Source organism: Cynocephalus volans, chromosome 11 (assembly GCF_027409185.1).
Source record: "Cynocephalus volans isolate mCynVol1 chromosome 11, mCynVol1.pri, whole genome shotgun sequence".
NCBI lineage: Eukaryota > Metazoa > Chordata > Mammalia > Dermoptera > Cynocephalidae > Cynocephalus > Cynocephalus volans.
The window spans coordinates 113,456,717-113,472,928 of NC_084470.1; the positions used below are offsets into that span (position 1 = coordinate 113,456,717).

Sequence of the window (16,212 nt, forward strand, 5' to 3'; positions counted from 1 at the left end):
TACTTCCTCCCAATCCCGTAAGTTTGGTGCTCATCTCTGTAGCGTTTTGGACCTTGGCAATAAGAACCCGGCAAGTCTCAGGTTCTTGTGGTGCCCCAGTCTCCTTGGACTTGCTCGTTTTGCCTGCTTCCCATGCCTCAGACAGGGCTTTGCATAAAGAAGTGGACTGGTGGATCATTATTCTGCAAAGGTCCCACTGGGTGACTGGGGCAAGTGACATTCTTGAGCCTCAGTGTCCCCATCTGTAAAATGGGGATACTCCTCTTTTTTGACTAGCGAACCAAGGCTTCTTGTAATAGTGTCATTCACAATTTGAGTCTTAACAACAGGCCTTTCAGACTTATATTACTTTTGTGTACACATAAAAGTGAAAGCATGAGGGGAGGAAAGATTAAGGTATGTCTGGGACAATCACTTCCTCACAATGGCCATGGCGATTGCAGGACCATCCTGACATCAGAGATGTTAAAGTGTGGAAAAAAACATTAAACACCCTTGTACCTGCCTCCTTGCTCAACAAAACAATTCCCAGCACCACTGGAAGCTGGGGTCTGCCTCCCTGATCCCATCTCTTGTCTTTCCACCCTGGAGAAAGCCACTGCCCTGAATTTTGTGTTCACTGAACCCTTGTTTTTGTCTTCAGTTTTACCAAGCATGTATGCAATGTATTATTTGATTCTGTTTTTGAACTGCTCTATAAGTGGAATTATATCCTATTCTGTGACTTGCTCTTTTAAAAAAACATTATGAGCAAATTTTACCTATGCTACTAGTGAAGCTGTCATTCATTTTTCACTATTGAATATCCCCCTCCATTCATATTCCACTGTATTAATTCATCTATTGATGGAAATTTGGAAATATTTTGCCATAAACATCCTCATAGCTATGTCCTAGGACACGTGTGTGTGCTTCTCCTGGGCACGTACCTAGGACTGGAATTGCTACGTCTAGACAATAGCCCTCCCTGTTCTGATCACCAGCAAATGCTGCTGCTCCCTGCCCCCTCCCCTAAGTAGTCTGGGGGTGTGACAGTCCACTTGTCTACAGACCTGCAGGGGAAAGAAAAGTTTATAAAAAGGATAGAGAGATGGGGGAGGTAGAGCTTCCCAGCCCAGTCTGGGACATTCAGCCATAGCCCTGGGGAGCCGAAGCTAGGAAGGGGTTGAGATGGAGCCTCATAGGCTCTGCTGAGCAACCCCCTGGTCTTGATCCCGGGGTCTCAGGCTGCAGCACAGCTGTCACAGAATCCAGTGTGAGGTCACTACCGGGCTGTGGGCCATGGAACTTCAGACAGAACACAGCAAGCCATTCTCAGATTTAATGGCTCTTTATTTAAACTGCAGTAAAGGCAAAATAGGCTCCCTGAGCATATTTAATGGGCATTAAAGGTTAGTCTCTGCTTTCTGACATTGCAGAACCAAGCAGCCACTCTCCGTTGCCTGCACGACGGCCTTCATGGTGTGAGGACTAATGTCTTGGTCACGATGTCCATGTCTGCTGTGTGGTCCAGCTAAAAGCTCCTGCTACAGCCACCTGTGCTGTCGCCCCTGCCGCGGACTCTATGGGGGTGGATACATCGGGCACAGTTGTGGGCTTGTGGGAGTCACGTGGGATTCCCTCCCCCCAGCATAAGCAGCGGAGGTGGCCCCAGATACCTCAGAGACCCTGTGGCTGACCTGGTCTTGGGAATCTGCTGTGCCCAGACTCGTTCTGTCTTCAAAGGCAGGCGTGCATGTCCTGTCCTCAGCTGGAACGGCATAGGTACCACTGTTACTGTCCACCGGTGGTCACAGTAGGGAAATGACCTGTTCCCAGTAGAGGAACAAGTCTCCCTGGGCTTGAAGAGGACACAGCTGCAGGTAGCAAGAATAGCCAGTGGCAAACTTCAGACCCAGCTGTTGGTTTTAATAGCAATGAACAGGGATCCTTCCAGTCTTCAAAGGAATGAGTCTGGTGAGCTCCAGGGTCATCGCTGCCTTGCGGTTTCTCTGCTTGGCCTGGCCATGCTCGGCATGCTCATCACAGTCCACTACTGGCTTTGATCACAGGCAAGGCTGGCGAGGAGGGTCCCGAGGTCTTCCTCAGCCTTGGTGGCAGATGAGCAGTGGCATATGTATGTTGTATAGGCAAGGCCTGCTGCACGGCCGCCCGGTATACGACATATAGCCAGCCACCTGGTGTACGACAGGTAACCTGCCACTTGGTAGGGTGGCAGGTTACCTGTCGTACACCAGGTGGCTGGCTATATGTCGTATACCGGGCGGCCGTGCAGCAGGTCTTGCCTCGAGGGTCCCTCCCAGAGGCTGGGTTGGGGATGGTGGCTGTGGGGATTCTGGAGGGTCCTGGATCGCAGACAGAATCTTTTCAGAGATGGGCAGACGCAGAGACAGCTCCAGAGAAATCTTCATCTCGGTCTAACTCCCTGGCCTGCACCTCTAAGTTTTTATCTATGTGAGTGTCCAAACCCTCCTCCTAGCCAGAGAAGTGAGCACACTCTGAGCCTATAGCCCTGCGCAGCCCTATTTATACTCTGCTGCCCTCTGTGACCTCGTCACTGTCACAAACCCCTTTGTTCTCATCCTTCCCTCTGTCCCCTCCAGGCAGGGCCACCATCCGCCCTCTAAACACCCCACTGTCCTCACAAAGGACAGCCCCACCCTGTCCACTCAGGTGGGGGCCAAGATAACATTTTTTTCAAATGGGAACATCTTGTGCGGATGCTTTCCTCATGCCAAATGTACAAGGTTCAGCACGAGACAGTCTATAGGTATCCAAGATGATGGGAAAATTTGAGCCATTTGAGATCATGGTTTAATTTTATCGAATAACCTAGAATTGGCAGTCCTGATGCTTAGCTCTTCCTTCCATTAAATCTCAGTAGCTGTTGACGAAGATTTTTCATGGTAACCTTAACCTTCAATAATAACATTAAAGATTGCTTCTCCCAGGCACTGCACTATACTGTACACATACTGTCCTTGAGTTTGATAGTACTGCTACTGTCCCCACTTTACAGGTAAAGAAATTGACATGTGTCACTTACCTACACTCACAGAACTCACGGGCAGTGGAGGCATTATGTGAATCCAGGGCGAGCTGATTCTAGTTTTGCTTCTGAACCACTCCAGTAAAGCTTGGGCCAGCCCATGTTTTCAAGCTGAACTGATTTCACTGCCTTCAAGAAGACCAATCTGGTGCATTATGGGAAGTTGCATAATTAATCCCCCCTCTGTGTGCATGTGTATGTGTGTGTGTGTGCATGTGTGTGTGTGTACACTTTAGAGAACCCAGGACAACCACTTCAGACAGTGGCAGGGCTGAGCTGGAGATTCAACTATCCAGGGTCCACCTCGGTTCCTCCCCTCCATCAGGCTTTTACAGAAACCCGGTGTGGGAGGCCAGCCATCCTCTTGAGGCTCCCAGGTTTTCCTCCGCACCCCCTGCCCAGTGAAATGCTAGGGGTGGGGTGGGAGGGCAGGGGAGGGGGCAGCACTGGAGGTGGAGGCTTAGATTCCAGGATCCGATCAGACGCCTTCCTGTACTGACCTCGGTACCACACGCAGGTGGTTGAGAAGTCACTTGCACGTCTGGGGAGCACGTGCCACTGTGCCTCCCGTCTTGTCACCATTCCCACGGAGCTAGCCACAGAACAAGGGATTTCCCAACGGTACTTGAAAGTTCTGAGAAGGACCCTGCACTCCCAACTCTCTTTTCTCCCAGTTGGAAGTTATGCCTGAAATCCCACCTTAGAGATTCATCCCTTGAGGATAAAGCCCATCTCTCTGGTAAGTACACACCGTCAATGGATGGATGGATGCCCAAAATGCAGAGCACCCATACAGTGGAATATTATTTAGCCACAAAAAGGAACAAAGTGCTATTACATGCTGTCACATGGCTGAAGTTTGAAGACGTTACGCTAAAGGAAAGAAGCCAGACACGAAAGACCATACATCACACGATTCCATTTATAGGAAATACCCAGAGCAGGCAAAGCCATAGCGACAGAAAGCAGATCAGCGGTTTCCTGGGGCTGGAGGGAGGAGTGAATGAGAAGTGACAGCTTAATGGGCACAGGATTCCCTTTGGGGGATGAAAAAGTCCTACATAGTGGGGATTACACGGCCTTGTGAATGCACTTAATGTCACTGAGTGGTACACTTTAAAATGGTCACTTAATGTCACTGAGTGGTACACTTTAAAATGGTCACAATGGTAAATTTTATGTCATGTATATATTTCACCTCAGACACACATACACGCGCACACAGGAAGAAAATATACACACTGTTGTTCGAAACCATTGTGGTTAAAAACACAGGCTTCAGCTTTAGAAAGATGGACTGTCTGACGGGACAAGTTACCGAACTGTCCACTCCTCATCTGTAGAATGGGGATCACGGCTGTCGTGAGGGTTAAATGCCATCGTGCATGGGACACTGTCGAGCATGTGGCCCTACTCAGTGTCAGCTATCACCAGCATGAGTCCTCAATGGTCCGTTGAACTTGTGTGAATTCCTTCCTGAGAGCAGTTTCTGAGGAGACCTGGAAAGCTCCTGGGGTTGAGCCGCTGTGAGGACAGACGGACGCTCAACACGCAATCGTGGCCTTTCAGGCAGATCCTGACTGAAGACGCCGCTCTCTGCAGAGAGACAGGACTGGATCCCAACCAGAGGGCACAGGGCTGCGGACAGAGAAGAAGGCTTGGTGTGGCTTTGGGTGTCAAGGCTTTATTCAAAGCTCATGGGGGCAATTAGGATAAAGATGGAAAAAAAATCAGCATTTTAGCTTTTGACAGGAAGAGAAAGGGTTCAATTCCAGAATAACTTGTCCTGGGCCAGAACCCTTTAAAGCTCTTTACTCTGATACCGGTATCAGGCCAGATCTCAGGGAATGGCCAGGGGGCAGGAGGGAGGCAAGAGAGGGGAGGAGTAGCTTTCATGCCCTGCCATTGTGATGTCACTGTCTGCAGCAGGAGGCAGCTCCACGCAAAGACATTGTTAAACTGGGTGTTTGATTCCGGTAGTGGCCCCATGTACATTTATTCTCTCAGACCCCCCAACCTTTCCTCTGCTTGGAATGTGAAACAAGATAAACTAAATGACTTGACAGTACATATGTATTCATACTTTTCTTTATTAAAGTATCAAAACATAAACTTGGCTACAGAAAGCAAAACTATTTTTTAAGCATTTGTTGAAAAAACTTAGTTCCACTAGCCATACACAGTGCATTTCTCAGATCAATTTCTCTTGCCACAGGCACCCCCCTTCCTTCCTCTCTAATCCAGTGTTGTCCATGGCAGCTAACGAACTGTCTTGAGTTTCCTGAGGGCTGGTGGGTGGTACCTCTACCCATAACCACAGGGTAAATGCCAAGTATGTTTCTCCCTCCACCAATGTAAGGACGTAGATTATCTCCTACAATGGTGTATGGTACTAACTCCTGATGACTCTTTACAGATTAGGAACAACTCCTGATGTGCAATTAAAGCAGCAAAATTAAAACACCCGTGTCACAAGTGCTAGTTCAAAGAAGCAGGCACGCCATTCGTGTGGCTGAATCTAACATTTAATGAAGCCAGTCCTTCTCTGATCAAAGGCGTTGGTAGCAGAGATGCCAATTTTTTATTTCTAGCCTGTGAGTGTTATATATATATGTGCACAGGCAAAGAGAAGGAAACCTGGTTCTTTTCCAGGCCTAAGGAATCATATGCTCTGGAGAGTCCAGAAAACTCGGTGGAATACCTTTCTTTTAATTATCACACCCATCCTGTCTAAAATTACTCTTTCTTCCTCCCCATCCACCTTCCCATTTCTTTCCAATATCTGAAATACACATTTGCCACTATGAGGCACACATCTGGATCTTAGCACAGATGTGATTTGAGTGAACAGTTCTTTAAGAGGGGTTCTGTAGCAGAACGTAAGGTGTCCAAGGCTCAGGCTGAACAACAGGTGTAAGTTTCAGGCATTTGTACATGCAGAGAAGATGATAGTTGAGATACTTAGTAATTTGGATTTGACATCAAAACTCTATCTTAACACCAAACAGTTGATGTAAAGCACGTGCTCGGTGTGGTGTTCAGGGTTTGTCAGTGAGAAACTGAGCATCAGGTGCCAAAGACTGAGGAATAAGTTTGAAAGTCAACCATCCCACCCAGTGGTGCCCCAAAGAACACCGGGGAATATTTCCAGCTAAACGCCTCCTGTAATGGAGAGGGGAGGGTGGCAATGACCGGATCTCAGCAACCAACAGACTTGAAAGAACAGAAACCAGCACCACACTTACGTTTACCACGTCTTGTTTCCAGTATTTATTATATTGACAGGAATACTCGGATAAATAAGTGATAGTCTCTCTTACAGAAAATTGTAATGATACTATTGAATAGGATTCAACACTCTGAGGATTTCACAGAAACATCAGAATTTTATAGACAGTAGCCAGAATCCTTGTGGCCAGTGTGAGTGACATCCCACAGCTACAAATGCTCTGAGCCAGATTTGTTAAAACAGCTTCATGACAAACACAATGCCATTGACATCCAATAATGCAAAAGCCCAGGCATCACCTGGCTTCAAACATGTCTCTGCTGACTGTGGTTTTCATCCACGAGGAAAGGGAAATGGAATATACTTTGGCTCTTCCAGCCTAGAAATGACTCCTGACCTAAGTCACTGAGTGGAGAGTCCTAACCCTTTGGAAGTTGGACTTACTTTCTACTTTCTTCCTGTGACATTGCAACTGAGTTTGCAACAGAGGACCTGCTGTCATGCCCATGGGTTTTGCGTTAATGCCAGCAGAATTATGTTCTCCAGGGGCTGACATGCTTTTCTGGCCACTTGAACATTCTGTGAGTCACTGCACATGGTGACAGCCCGCCAAACTCTCAGAAACCAGATCTGAGGAAAACCACGTAAATGTCACACCAGTGCTGTGCGAAACAGACATCAAAAGAGCACAGTGCCTAGTTTTGAAATGAATGCCTTGCACACAGTCATTCCCAGACAGAACAGCCTATTTGCTAGAAAGCGCAACCCTGGCCACTGCACAACTTGGCTAAATGCCGTCCTCACTCCACAACTCCTACAAGTGACAGTGGCAGCCACAGTGGAGGAGACGACCCACCCCATCCACCCGAGGTGTACACACTTCTGCATGAATCCTAATGGTGGACATCGTGGCTTTTGTAGAATCCAGATGAAAGCTGGGCGGGACCCTAACCAGGAGCCATCTGGAACATCTGAGAATGGCCAGGATGTTAAGGCCTGAATCCTGGACTTGAGGCAAAAGATGCGCTTGCCATAGGCCAGAGTCTACCCTGGGCAGAGTGGAAAGGCCCCGCTGAGTCACCGCAGCCCTCTCGCCTTGATAGCTCTCTCCTGCTGGGATTCTAGAGGTGCACAGGAAGTCAGCTCTCCAATGGCTTCAGGGTTTTGGGTGTAAAAGGAGGATTCGATAAGGACTCCCCAGTTGCCCCCAAACCAGGCCGCTTAGCTCTGCAATGTCCCTTCTTTTATCTGTTGGATAAAGAGGTTTCTCTCATCTTCTGGAGTCCGCCTGTTCTGAGCCCGGACGATGCACGTGGGCCGGTGAAGGTTGAGCATGTATATCAAATGCTGCTTCTCATTCTTGAGCTCCTCGATTTGGGCCTTCAGTTCGGCGTTCACACTCTCCAGCTTCTCCGACTCCTGGGGACAAGCAACAGAGGCCATCGCAATGGAGCCAAGGGCCAGTGGGGAGGGGGTGGTCTGGGGGTGCTGCCTGGATGGCAGAGGAGCACCTGGGACACCCTGGGGCTCATCAAGCTGGGAGAGACCTGCAGAGGGAATGTACGGGCTCCCTGTTACAGTGCGCCACAGGGATGGGACGGCCACACTAGGTCTGGGAGAAAGCAGACCCTGGAGAAGGCTTTGAACTTGGGGGCTTTTTTAGAGAAGCCCTAGAGGAGCCTCGGAGGTAGGCTATGGCTCTGCTAGTACTGACGCTGCAATAGAACATTCCAGAGATCTCCTTTGCCTGAGCCCAACGGCCTCTGTGCAGGTCCTCTCTGGACCTGGAAAGGCCTTAGGAGCTGGGGAGAAGTCCAGACTCATGGTGCTTAGTCTTTTGTGAGTCACTGATCTCACTGAGAAGCTCATGTCCCCAGAAAAAATGTACATGATGCTGAGGATTGACTGAATTGTGTCCCCCAGGATTCATGTATTGGAAGCTAAATTTCCACTGTAACTGTTGAGGGTGGGAAATCCTATTACAGTCATGGAAAGGTGAGGCCTTGAAGGGGTGATTAGATTGTAGGACACTGCAGTAGTGAATGGGTTAATAGTGGTGGTCAGGTCATGGTTCTGAGGGCTTTAGGAGGAGAGCACACGAGGAGGTCAGTCTTTCTCTGTTCCTGCATTCTCACCACGTGACACCCTGCACTGCTGTAGAGTCACCTCACCAGATGTGTTCCCTGGACTTTGCACTTCCCAGCCTCCGGAAGTATAAGCAATAAATTTCATTTTCTTATAAATCACCCAGTTCCGGGTATTTTGTTATAAGCAACAGAAACAGATTAACACATATGGCAACATACAGAATTTCCTAATTTTCACTGACCCCCTGAAGCAATGGACAGAACCCTTAGGGACTTGTGGCACGTGGGTCAAGACTCCGCCCCCATCTGTCTACATGTTGGGGAACGGACACAGCCATTGTAAAGGCTACTGGCACCATGGTCTGCCCTGCTCGCCCACAAATGCTGTTGCCCCTGGTGTTTCTCAGTGGGGGCGCCTGCAGGCAGCCAGCAGCTCACACACTGGCCAGGGAGAGGGGCTGCAGGCGGGAATGCAAGGAAAGTGTAACCATGGCTTGCAGATTAGGAAATAACTTGTTTGAAGGGATTAATTAAAGGCTATTCACAGCAAGCCAAATGAGAGCTGCAAAAAGGGAAAAAGGGCAAGTGAAGCCTCTTTAACTGGGCTGGTCTGTCCTGCAGCCTGGTAGCTTCTGGACATTTATGGACTGGCAAGGCTGCTGGGAGCCTGGGCACCAGACAATCCTGCAGTTTTTAATCCACACACCTGCTTTTCACACATCCAGAGTCTTGTCCATTGTGCTAACAGCTTCCCTTCCTCCTCATCGTACAACTGGCATTTCTGCTACCAACTACAAGGCTCTTCTCGGGAAAACATGACCAGACAGGGGGGTTTCTAACTCCCCTTCTGCTGGTGAGGCTGATGGGGACAGGCACGAGCAGGACGCAGGGGCGGGTGGAAGGCACTCACTTTCTGCAGGCATTCCGTCTTCTCCTTCTTCTTGTTCCGGCACTTGGCGGCTGCAATCTTATTCCTTTCCCGTCGCCTCTTCTTCCTTTCATCTTCTTCAGGGGCTACCTATAAAATCCAAAAGGTGCATGTTTAATGGAAGCCAAGAAATACCACCCACCTCAGATACAGTCTTTTACTGCCAGCAAACACTGGCAAATTTAGGCAGCCCTAATGCTAAGGGTCCCAGAGAAAACAAAGCCCTAGACTTTTGCATGAAACCCTGACACACACTCACAGGCGCACACACACACACAGACACACACACTTGAGAATGAGTAATGAAAATCAAAAATCTTTTAGTTGAGGGCCGGCCCGTGGCTCACTCGGGAGAGTGCGGTGCTGATAACACCAAGGCCCCGGGTTCGGATCCCATATACGGATGGCCGGTTCGCTCACTGGGTGAGCGTGGTGCTGACCACACCAGGTCAAGGGTTAAGATCCCCTTACCGGTCATCTTTAAAAAAAAAAAAAAAAAAATCTTTTAGTTGAAATAAAATTATATTGGCAATATAAGTAAATTAAAACTTAACCTACTTTAAAAATACACTTAGATTTTGAAATAAGAACCTGATATTTAAATTAATAAATAATCATTTATAGCAGGAAATGGATTCTGTTTGGCAAATACGTCCTTTTCCTCAGAACCAGGAATGACCTCAGGTTCGTCACCTAGCCACACTCTCCTCTTGCCTCTTCTTCGATTCAGGGTCCAATGGTGACCCCATTCATCTCTATCTTCACCTGGAACATCATAGCACCACCTTCCCGAATTTGGGAGAAGCCCATGGAGATCCTGGAGGACAGGGACCTGAGCCCATTCCCAACTAAAGAGACATTAATCGGCCCATGGCTAGGGTGCCACCTATGGGTGGTGAACTAGAACCATCCATTGATCCAGCCGACAATACTGGACTCCCCTCTGTATTTCACCCTAAGCCAGCCCTGGGGATCTTTGCAGAACGAAACCCTGTCTGCTTTGGGATCTGGTCCTCCACAGAAGTTCACTCCGATCCTGACTTCATGTGTGGACTCATGGGGAATCAACCACATCCAGCCACTGGACTTGGCTTGGAAACCAGAGTATAGCTGGAATGAAGCCCTCATGGTGGACTGTGTGGCTTTAGACTGCCAGTGTCACACCCTGTCATGTCACTTGTCACTGCTCTGGAGTGACACAGAGGAAAAGAGGGTGTGAGCCACACCTCAAACTGAAGAGCTCCTGGGATGCCACAATCAATCACCTCACATCTGACTTTTCACTGTTCTCTGGAATTAGATGACACTGACTTTGCTTGGACTGTGATGGAAGGCCTTGCAATTTACAGAAACAAAGCCCAAGGGGGAAATATGGTGAGAGATAACCCCACTTTTTGCATCTTGGATCACAGAGCTGTACAGGCATACATTTAGGCTTTAGACTAAACTGGTTTTAAGTCCCAGCATCACCACTTATTAGCTGTGAGACCTTGGGCCAGTTTTCAAACTCTTCCGAGCCTTAGTTTCTTCATTTGTAATATGGGATCAATAACATAACCTACCTACTATGGTCATTATGAGGACCAAATTAGTTAATACATGTAAAATGCTCTGCACAGTGTTTAGCTTATAGTAAATGTCATATAAACTTTAGTTGTTATTATATCTTCCTCAAGAACTCAGCAATGCTAGCATTTCCTTTGCAATCTTATAGATATGTTGGATAGGTGGGAGAGGAAACAGGGTTTGCTCATATGAGGTAGTACGTAAAAGTAGAGCAAATCTCAGAGTCACAGACTGTCTCAGATGGAAAAGGCTTTCTAAAGACCATTTAGTTCAACTCCCTCATTTTACTGATGAGGAAATGGAGGCACAGAGTGGCCAGTAGAAAAGTGCCCAGGGAGGCCCAAGGAATCACCAGCTCACGGTCACCAGACCAGAAGACTACAAAACCTCGATGCAAACCCAGGCCTCCGGCTCCCCTTCCTGCATCGTTTCCCAGCCACAGCTGCCTTGTTCCACCTTGTCACCCTCCCAGAGGGGACTTGGGATCTGGGAAACAGGCACACACTGCCCAGATACACAGGATGCCTGTGGCTTTCACAGCCTCAGTGTCTTAAGAGAAGAATTATGACAATGAAAGGGATCAGAATATTCAACTAGGTCCACGGGTGCATTATCTTCCCAGTAGGTAAATCTGCTAGTTAAACTGACCTAAGATCAGAAGGTCACTTGGTGAAGCCAGAATCAGAGCAGATGAGTTGGATGGCTCTCAGGAGCATTTCCATGAATCTTCTTCTGAGAACCCTCCAAATATCCTCCCCAAATGCTTGCCTTCTTTCTATGGGATCCTACTACTTCCATTGCATCCTGTTATCTCAAGATATTTAATTAGAAAAAAAAATCTTGGGGCCAAGCCCGTGGCGCACTCAGGAGAGTGCAGCGCTGGGAGCGCGGCGACGCTCCCGCCGTGGGTTCAGATCCTATATAGGAATGGCCGGTGCACTCACTGGCTGAGTGCCGGTCACGAAAAAAAAAAAAGACAAAAAAAAAAAAAAAAATCTTGGAGTGTCCCATGGTCCACCCTGCACTGTCCAATATTGGACTGGACACTGAAGAACATTTTGTGGGAAATGCTGCCTCCCTCTGTGACCTCCTCTGAGGTTAATTGGGGGCACAGCTAATGCCCTTAATGATTAGCATCATAAGTAGTCCCAGCTGTCATTCACTGAGTGCTAACTCTCAGCCAGGCCCTCTGCTAAACCCTTAACAAATGTCATCTCATTTAACCCCTGGATCAGCCCTAGGCAGGAGTCATTACAGAACTATAAGGATTCTTAATCAAACTGTATTTTCTTTTTGGCAGCTGGCCAGTAGAGGGATATGAAAAAGCTATATTTGATTTGGGGTTTTTTGTTTGTTTTTAGTGGCTGGCTGGTACAGGGATGTGAACTCTTGACCTAGGTGTTATCAGCACCATGCTCTAACCAACAAAGCTAACCCGCCAGCCCTTAGCCAACCTCCTTTCTTTTTTTTTTTTTTTTTTGTAAAAGATGACTGGTAAGGGGATCTTAACCCTTGATTTGGTGTTGTCAGCACCACGCTCTCCCAAGTAAGCTAACCAGCCATCCCTATATAGGGATCTGAACCTGTGGCCTTGGTGTTATCAGTACCACACTCTCCCAAGTGAGCCATGGGCCGACCTTAACCAACCGCCTTTTAAACTCAGTTTTTGGGGGCCAGCTCCACTACCCCTTGTCCAAAGGCTGCAATCATGCCAGTTAAGTAGGCCTGCAACCACAAGGGAAAGGCCAACAAAACAGCGAGACCTCAGCTCTGACATCTTTGAGCCACTCCAGCATCACCAGCAACCCAATTTCTCATGAAGTCTATTATTCCAGGTGTCTTATAAAAGGTTGCCAAGTGCAGAACAGTGCAAGTGTCCCAGACAGAAGTGAACTTGGAGCAGACATCTGGTACCAAGGCTCTGAGCATTGCTACAGGGAAGGGCGGGGCTGGCTGCCTGGTTCTTGCTCCGCTGTCTGGGTGCTTGGGTCCCAGTAGTGATGAAAATCACCACCACACTCTGTGCTTTTTCAGAACGACTTGACACAGAAGGTGACTGCATCCCGACTTTTGATACCATCTGTACACTATGGATTCCAACCCTATATCTTGAGCCCTGACTCTCCTCTGAATTCCAGACCTACAGATCCAACTGCCTGTTCAACATCTCCACTGGGGTGTAGAACAGGATGGAACTCCTGCTCTTGCCCCCACCCAAACTCCTATCGTCCCAATCTCAGCAGCAAATGGACACTCTTCTCTTACAGCTGTGCAGGCCAGAAAATTCAGAGTCACCCTTGAGTCTTCTCTTTCTCTTATACCCACATCCAATCTATCAGGAAGTCAGCTTTACCTCTGAGTCAGATGCAGAAGCCAAGTGCTTCTCAGCACCTGCACCACTCCCATCCTGACCCAGACCTGGATGACTGCCACTGTCTCATTTATGTATACTCTGCTTCTGTCTTGCCCCTACTGCCCATTCTCAACATGATGGCCAGGGGGATCATTTAAAAATATAAGTTGGACCACATCACTCCTCTGCTCAAAAACTCTCCAATGGCTTCCCTTCTCACTCTGAGCGCATGGCCATGTCTACAAGATAGTCTGTAAGACCCAACATGATCTACTGCTATTTCACTCCCATCACACCACCCACATGCCCCCTCAACCTCCACACCAACCATACTCCCACCTCAGTGATCTTATTCTCTTTTGCCAGATACTCACATGGCTCCCTCCCTCTCCTCTTGCAAGTCTCTACTCAAAGGTCTCTATCAGTGAGGGTTTCCCTGACCTCCTAATTTAAAACAGCAACCCCACCCCACACTCTCCCTGTGCCTTCCCTGCTTTATTTTCCTCCTGTGCACCTGTCTCTCATATTATGCATCTCCCTCCACTGTGTATTGTCTGTCTCCTCCCAGTAGAAGTTAAGCTACCTGAGGGCAGGACTTTTGTTTGTTTGACTCCCACCTGTAGATCCCTGCCTAGAACATGGCTGGCCTGTGGTGGGTGTGGGATAAATATGTGCTGAATAAATGAACATCTGTGGTAGAACCCACCTCGGCTTTCGTGACTGACATCTCGAAAGGTCTGTTGCTGACAGTGACCGACTCCAGTGCAGAGGACATCCGGTTGCAGAGGTGCTTGTTCTGGATGGCAAACCTCAGCTCTTCCTTGACAAAGGGTGTCAGGTTAGCAAAATCTTCAAATACCAGTGACCCAGGAGGGGACAGGCAGGGGACGATGGCAGAGGCACTCACTTCCGAGGCAGAGACCTGGCCTGGGTGTTGAAGCATCATTTTGCTGAAAGACACATTGAAACCCAAACTGCTTCAGGGGTTCTGGGGCATGGGATCAAGTCCTCCCACCTGCCACCTCCAATGTCAGAGCCCCATCCCCAGAGGAGAGTCCCATATGCACTTTGGCTTCTTTTTTGTTTTCATTTCTCGCCATCCTGTCTTGAGTAAAAGGGGTTCTTTACACAGCTCAGTGATATGGATAAAATGCCTAAGTGAAATTTATAAAATGCAGGCTATTCTGAACTCACAAGAGCTATTAGATTTGGCTGGTGTACATATATGCAAATGTTGCCTCAAACAGTGCTGAAAGAGGAAGAGCATTCTTAAAAAAATCACTGAGACCATTCTGTAACCCCATTTTCAGTTTCTTTTTTCAAAAAGAAACTTGGAAGTTACCTGAAATCAAATTGAATCTATCAGTGACTGAAAGTAAAAGCTAGGAAGGGTGGGGAGGGGAACTTCGAATTTAGCGAACAAATCTCCGAAGCTTCTCCCCAGGAAGTTGGATCCAAGTGATCAGAATGAGGAAGGTAACCGTAGCCAGGTGTGTTTCTTCACCCCAGTCCTCGGCAGGGGATGGAGGTGGGGGCGGGGGGGGTGTTCAAGTCACAAGGAGACAAGTAACCCCTTCTTAAGGTTAATGTTGGTGAAGCAAAAGATCTCAGAATAAGGACAAGTGAGGAGCTGGGATTTGGACATTTTGGGGGGGTGTTGTTCAGCCTTGTGATGTAGGGAGAGGCTTGGGCTTGGGATACAGGGGGTCCCTGGGACTGGCCTGGGCACTATAGAGCAGTATAACTGGGCCTGTCACATCAACTCTCCGAGACTCAAGTCTTCATCTGGTAAATGGCTGAGAGCTCCTCAGGGCAGGAACTGAGTTTCTGCCATCACTTTATTCCAGAGCCTGGCCCAGCACATGGCTCACAATGTCTGCTGACCAGTTCTACTGCCCATCTGAATAGATTAAGTGGGGACAGGGTGGTCAAATCAAACGGACTCTGAGGTCTTATTCTATAGCTCTGAGAACCAAACAATAAAAGGAAAACAAAGGATACAAATTGTAACAGTTTCATGGTTCCAGTTTGGAACCGTCCCTCATAAACCTCCCTGCCATGTACACCCTCCAGCAGTAACCATTCCCTCATCCCTGCAGTCAGTCCTCAGGGGGCGATGAGTGTAGGGACTGTCTGGACAGGTGGTCCACTGGAGTGTCCCTCTCAATCAGGGGACCTGTTGTCATTAGCCAAGTCCAGACAGACAGGAAGCCCTCTCACAACTCTAACATTTAAGGAATGCCTCCTTCATATGAGAAACCTATGTGCATTATCTCATATAATCGTCACAAGAATCCAATGAGTTAGGACCCAGGTTTTTATGCATGAGGTAATGAGGTTTAGACAAACTTAGTAATTTGTCCAAAGTCATAGAATTAATATGGGTCAGCGTCAGAATTTGGAATTAGGTTTACTTGGCTCCAGAACTCATGCCCTTAATTTAACACATTGCAAAAGCAAATAAATATTATTTTACATTGCAAAAACAAACATACAAACAAAAAAAAACCCAGAGCAAAATGGGGGGGGGGATTGTTAGCAGGGGGGTAGGTGGTGGGTCTGGAACTGAAATGATGGAGGGCAGACCAAGCCAAGATCACGGGGAAAACCTGAACTCTGTTTAATGAACTGCAGACCTTTATATATCAGGGTGCATACTCAGACTGCTGCCTGCGCTCCGGGAGTATGTTTAAGTGGGTCTTTTATGCACAAAATCCCCAGACTGGGATCAGATCAAGATTTGAAGCCCGCTTACCGGGTTACGTGTTATCACTGTACCTCCCAGTGGCTTCTTTCTCCTCTGTAAAAGAGAGCAAATAACAGCAGCCCTGTTTGCCCACAAAGTCACGTGAGGAGTTGAGGAAGTAATACATGAATATGTCCTGGAAAACTTCTGCAACTGGGAGCTATGTTATTTCCAGGCCTCCCAGGGATCTCTCCAGCCCAGGGCTGGCCCTCTGATAGAGGCTCTGTGGGGTCCAGGTAGTGACTGGTCACCCT

General features: G+C 48.1%; 1 protein-coding gene across 6 annotated transcripts in view; it reads right to left on the reverse strand.

Moving 5' to 3' along the window:
• Positions 1 to 3,953: 3,953 nt before the first annotated feature.
• Positions 3,954 to 16,212, reverse strand: part of ATF3 (activating transcription factor 3) — a 53,395-nt gene continuing 41,136 nt past the window's right edge. For 4 of the 6 annotated variants that reach the window (XM_063114309.1, XM_063114310.1, XM_063114311.1 and 1 more), the window contains 3 exons: positions 13,919 to 14,162; positions 9,276 to 9,383; positions 6,291 to 7,697 (listed from right to left, as the gene is read on the reverse strand). In XM_063114309.1, the coding sequence (XP_062970379.1) occupies positions 7,500 to 7,697; positions 9,276 to 9,383; positions 13,919 to 14,158 (546 nt within the window). In that variant the 5' untranslated portion in view covers positions 14,159 to 14,162 and the 3' untranslated portion in view covers positions 6,291 to 7,499. Of the gene's footprint in view, positions 4,688 to 6,290; positions 7,698 to 9,275; positions 9,384 to 13,918; positions 14,163 to 15,967; positions 15,991 to 16,212 lie in introns of those variants that run through there. The other 2 variants (XM_063114312.1, XM_063114313.1) reach the window with 2 other exon arrangements.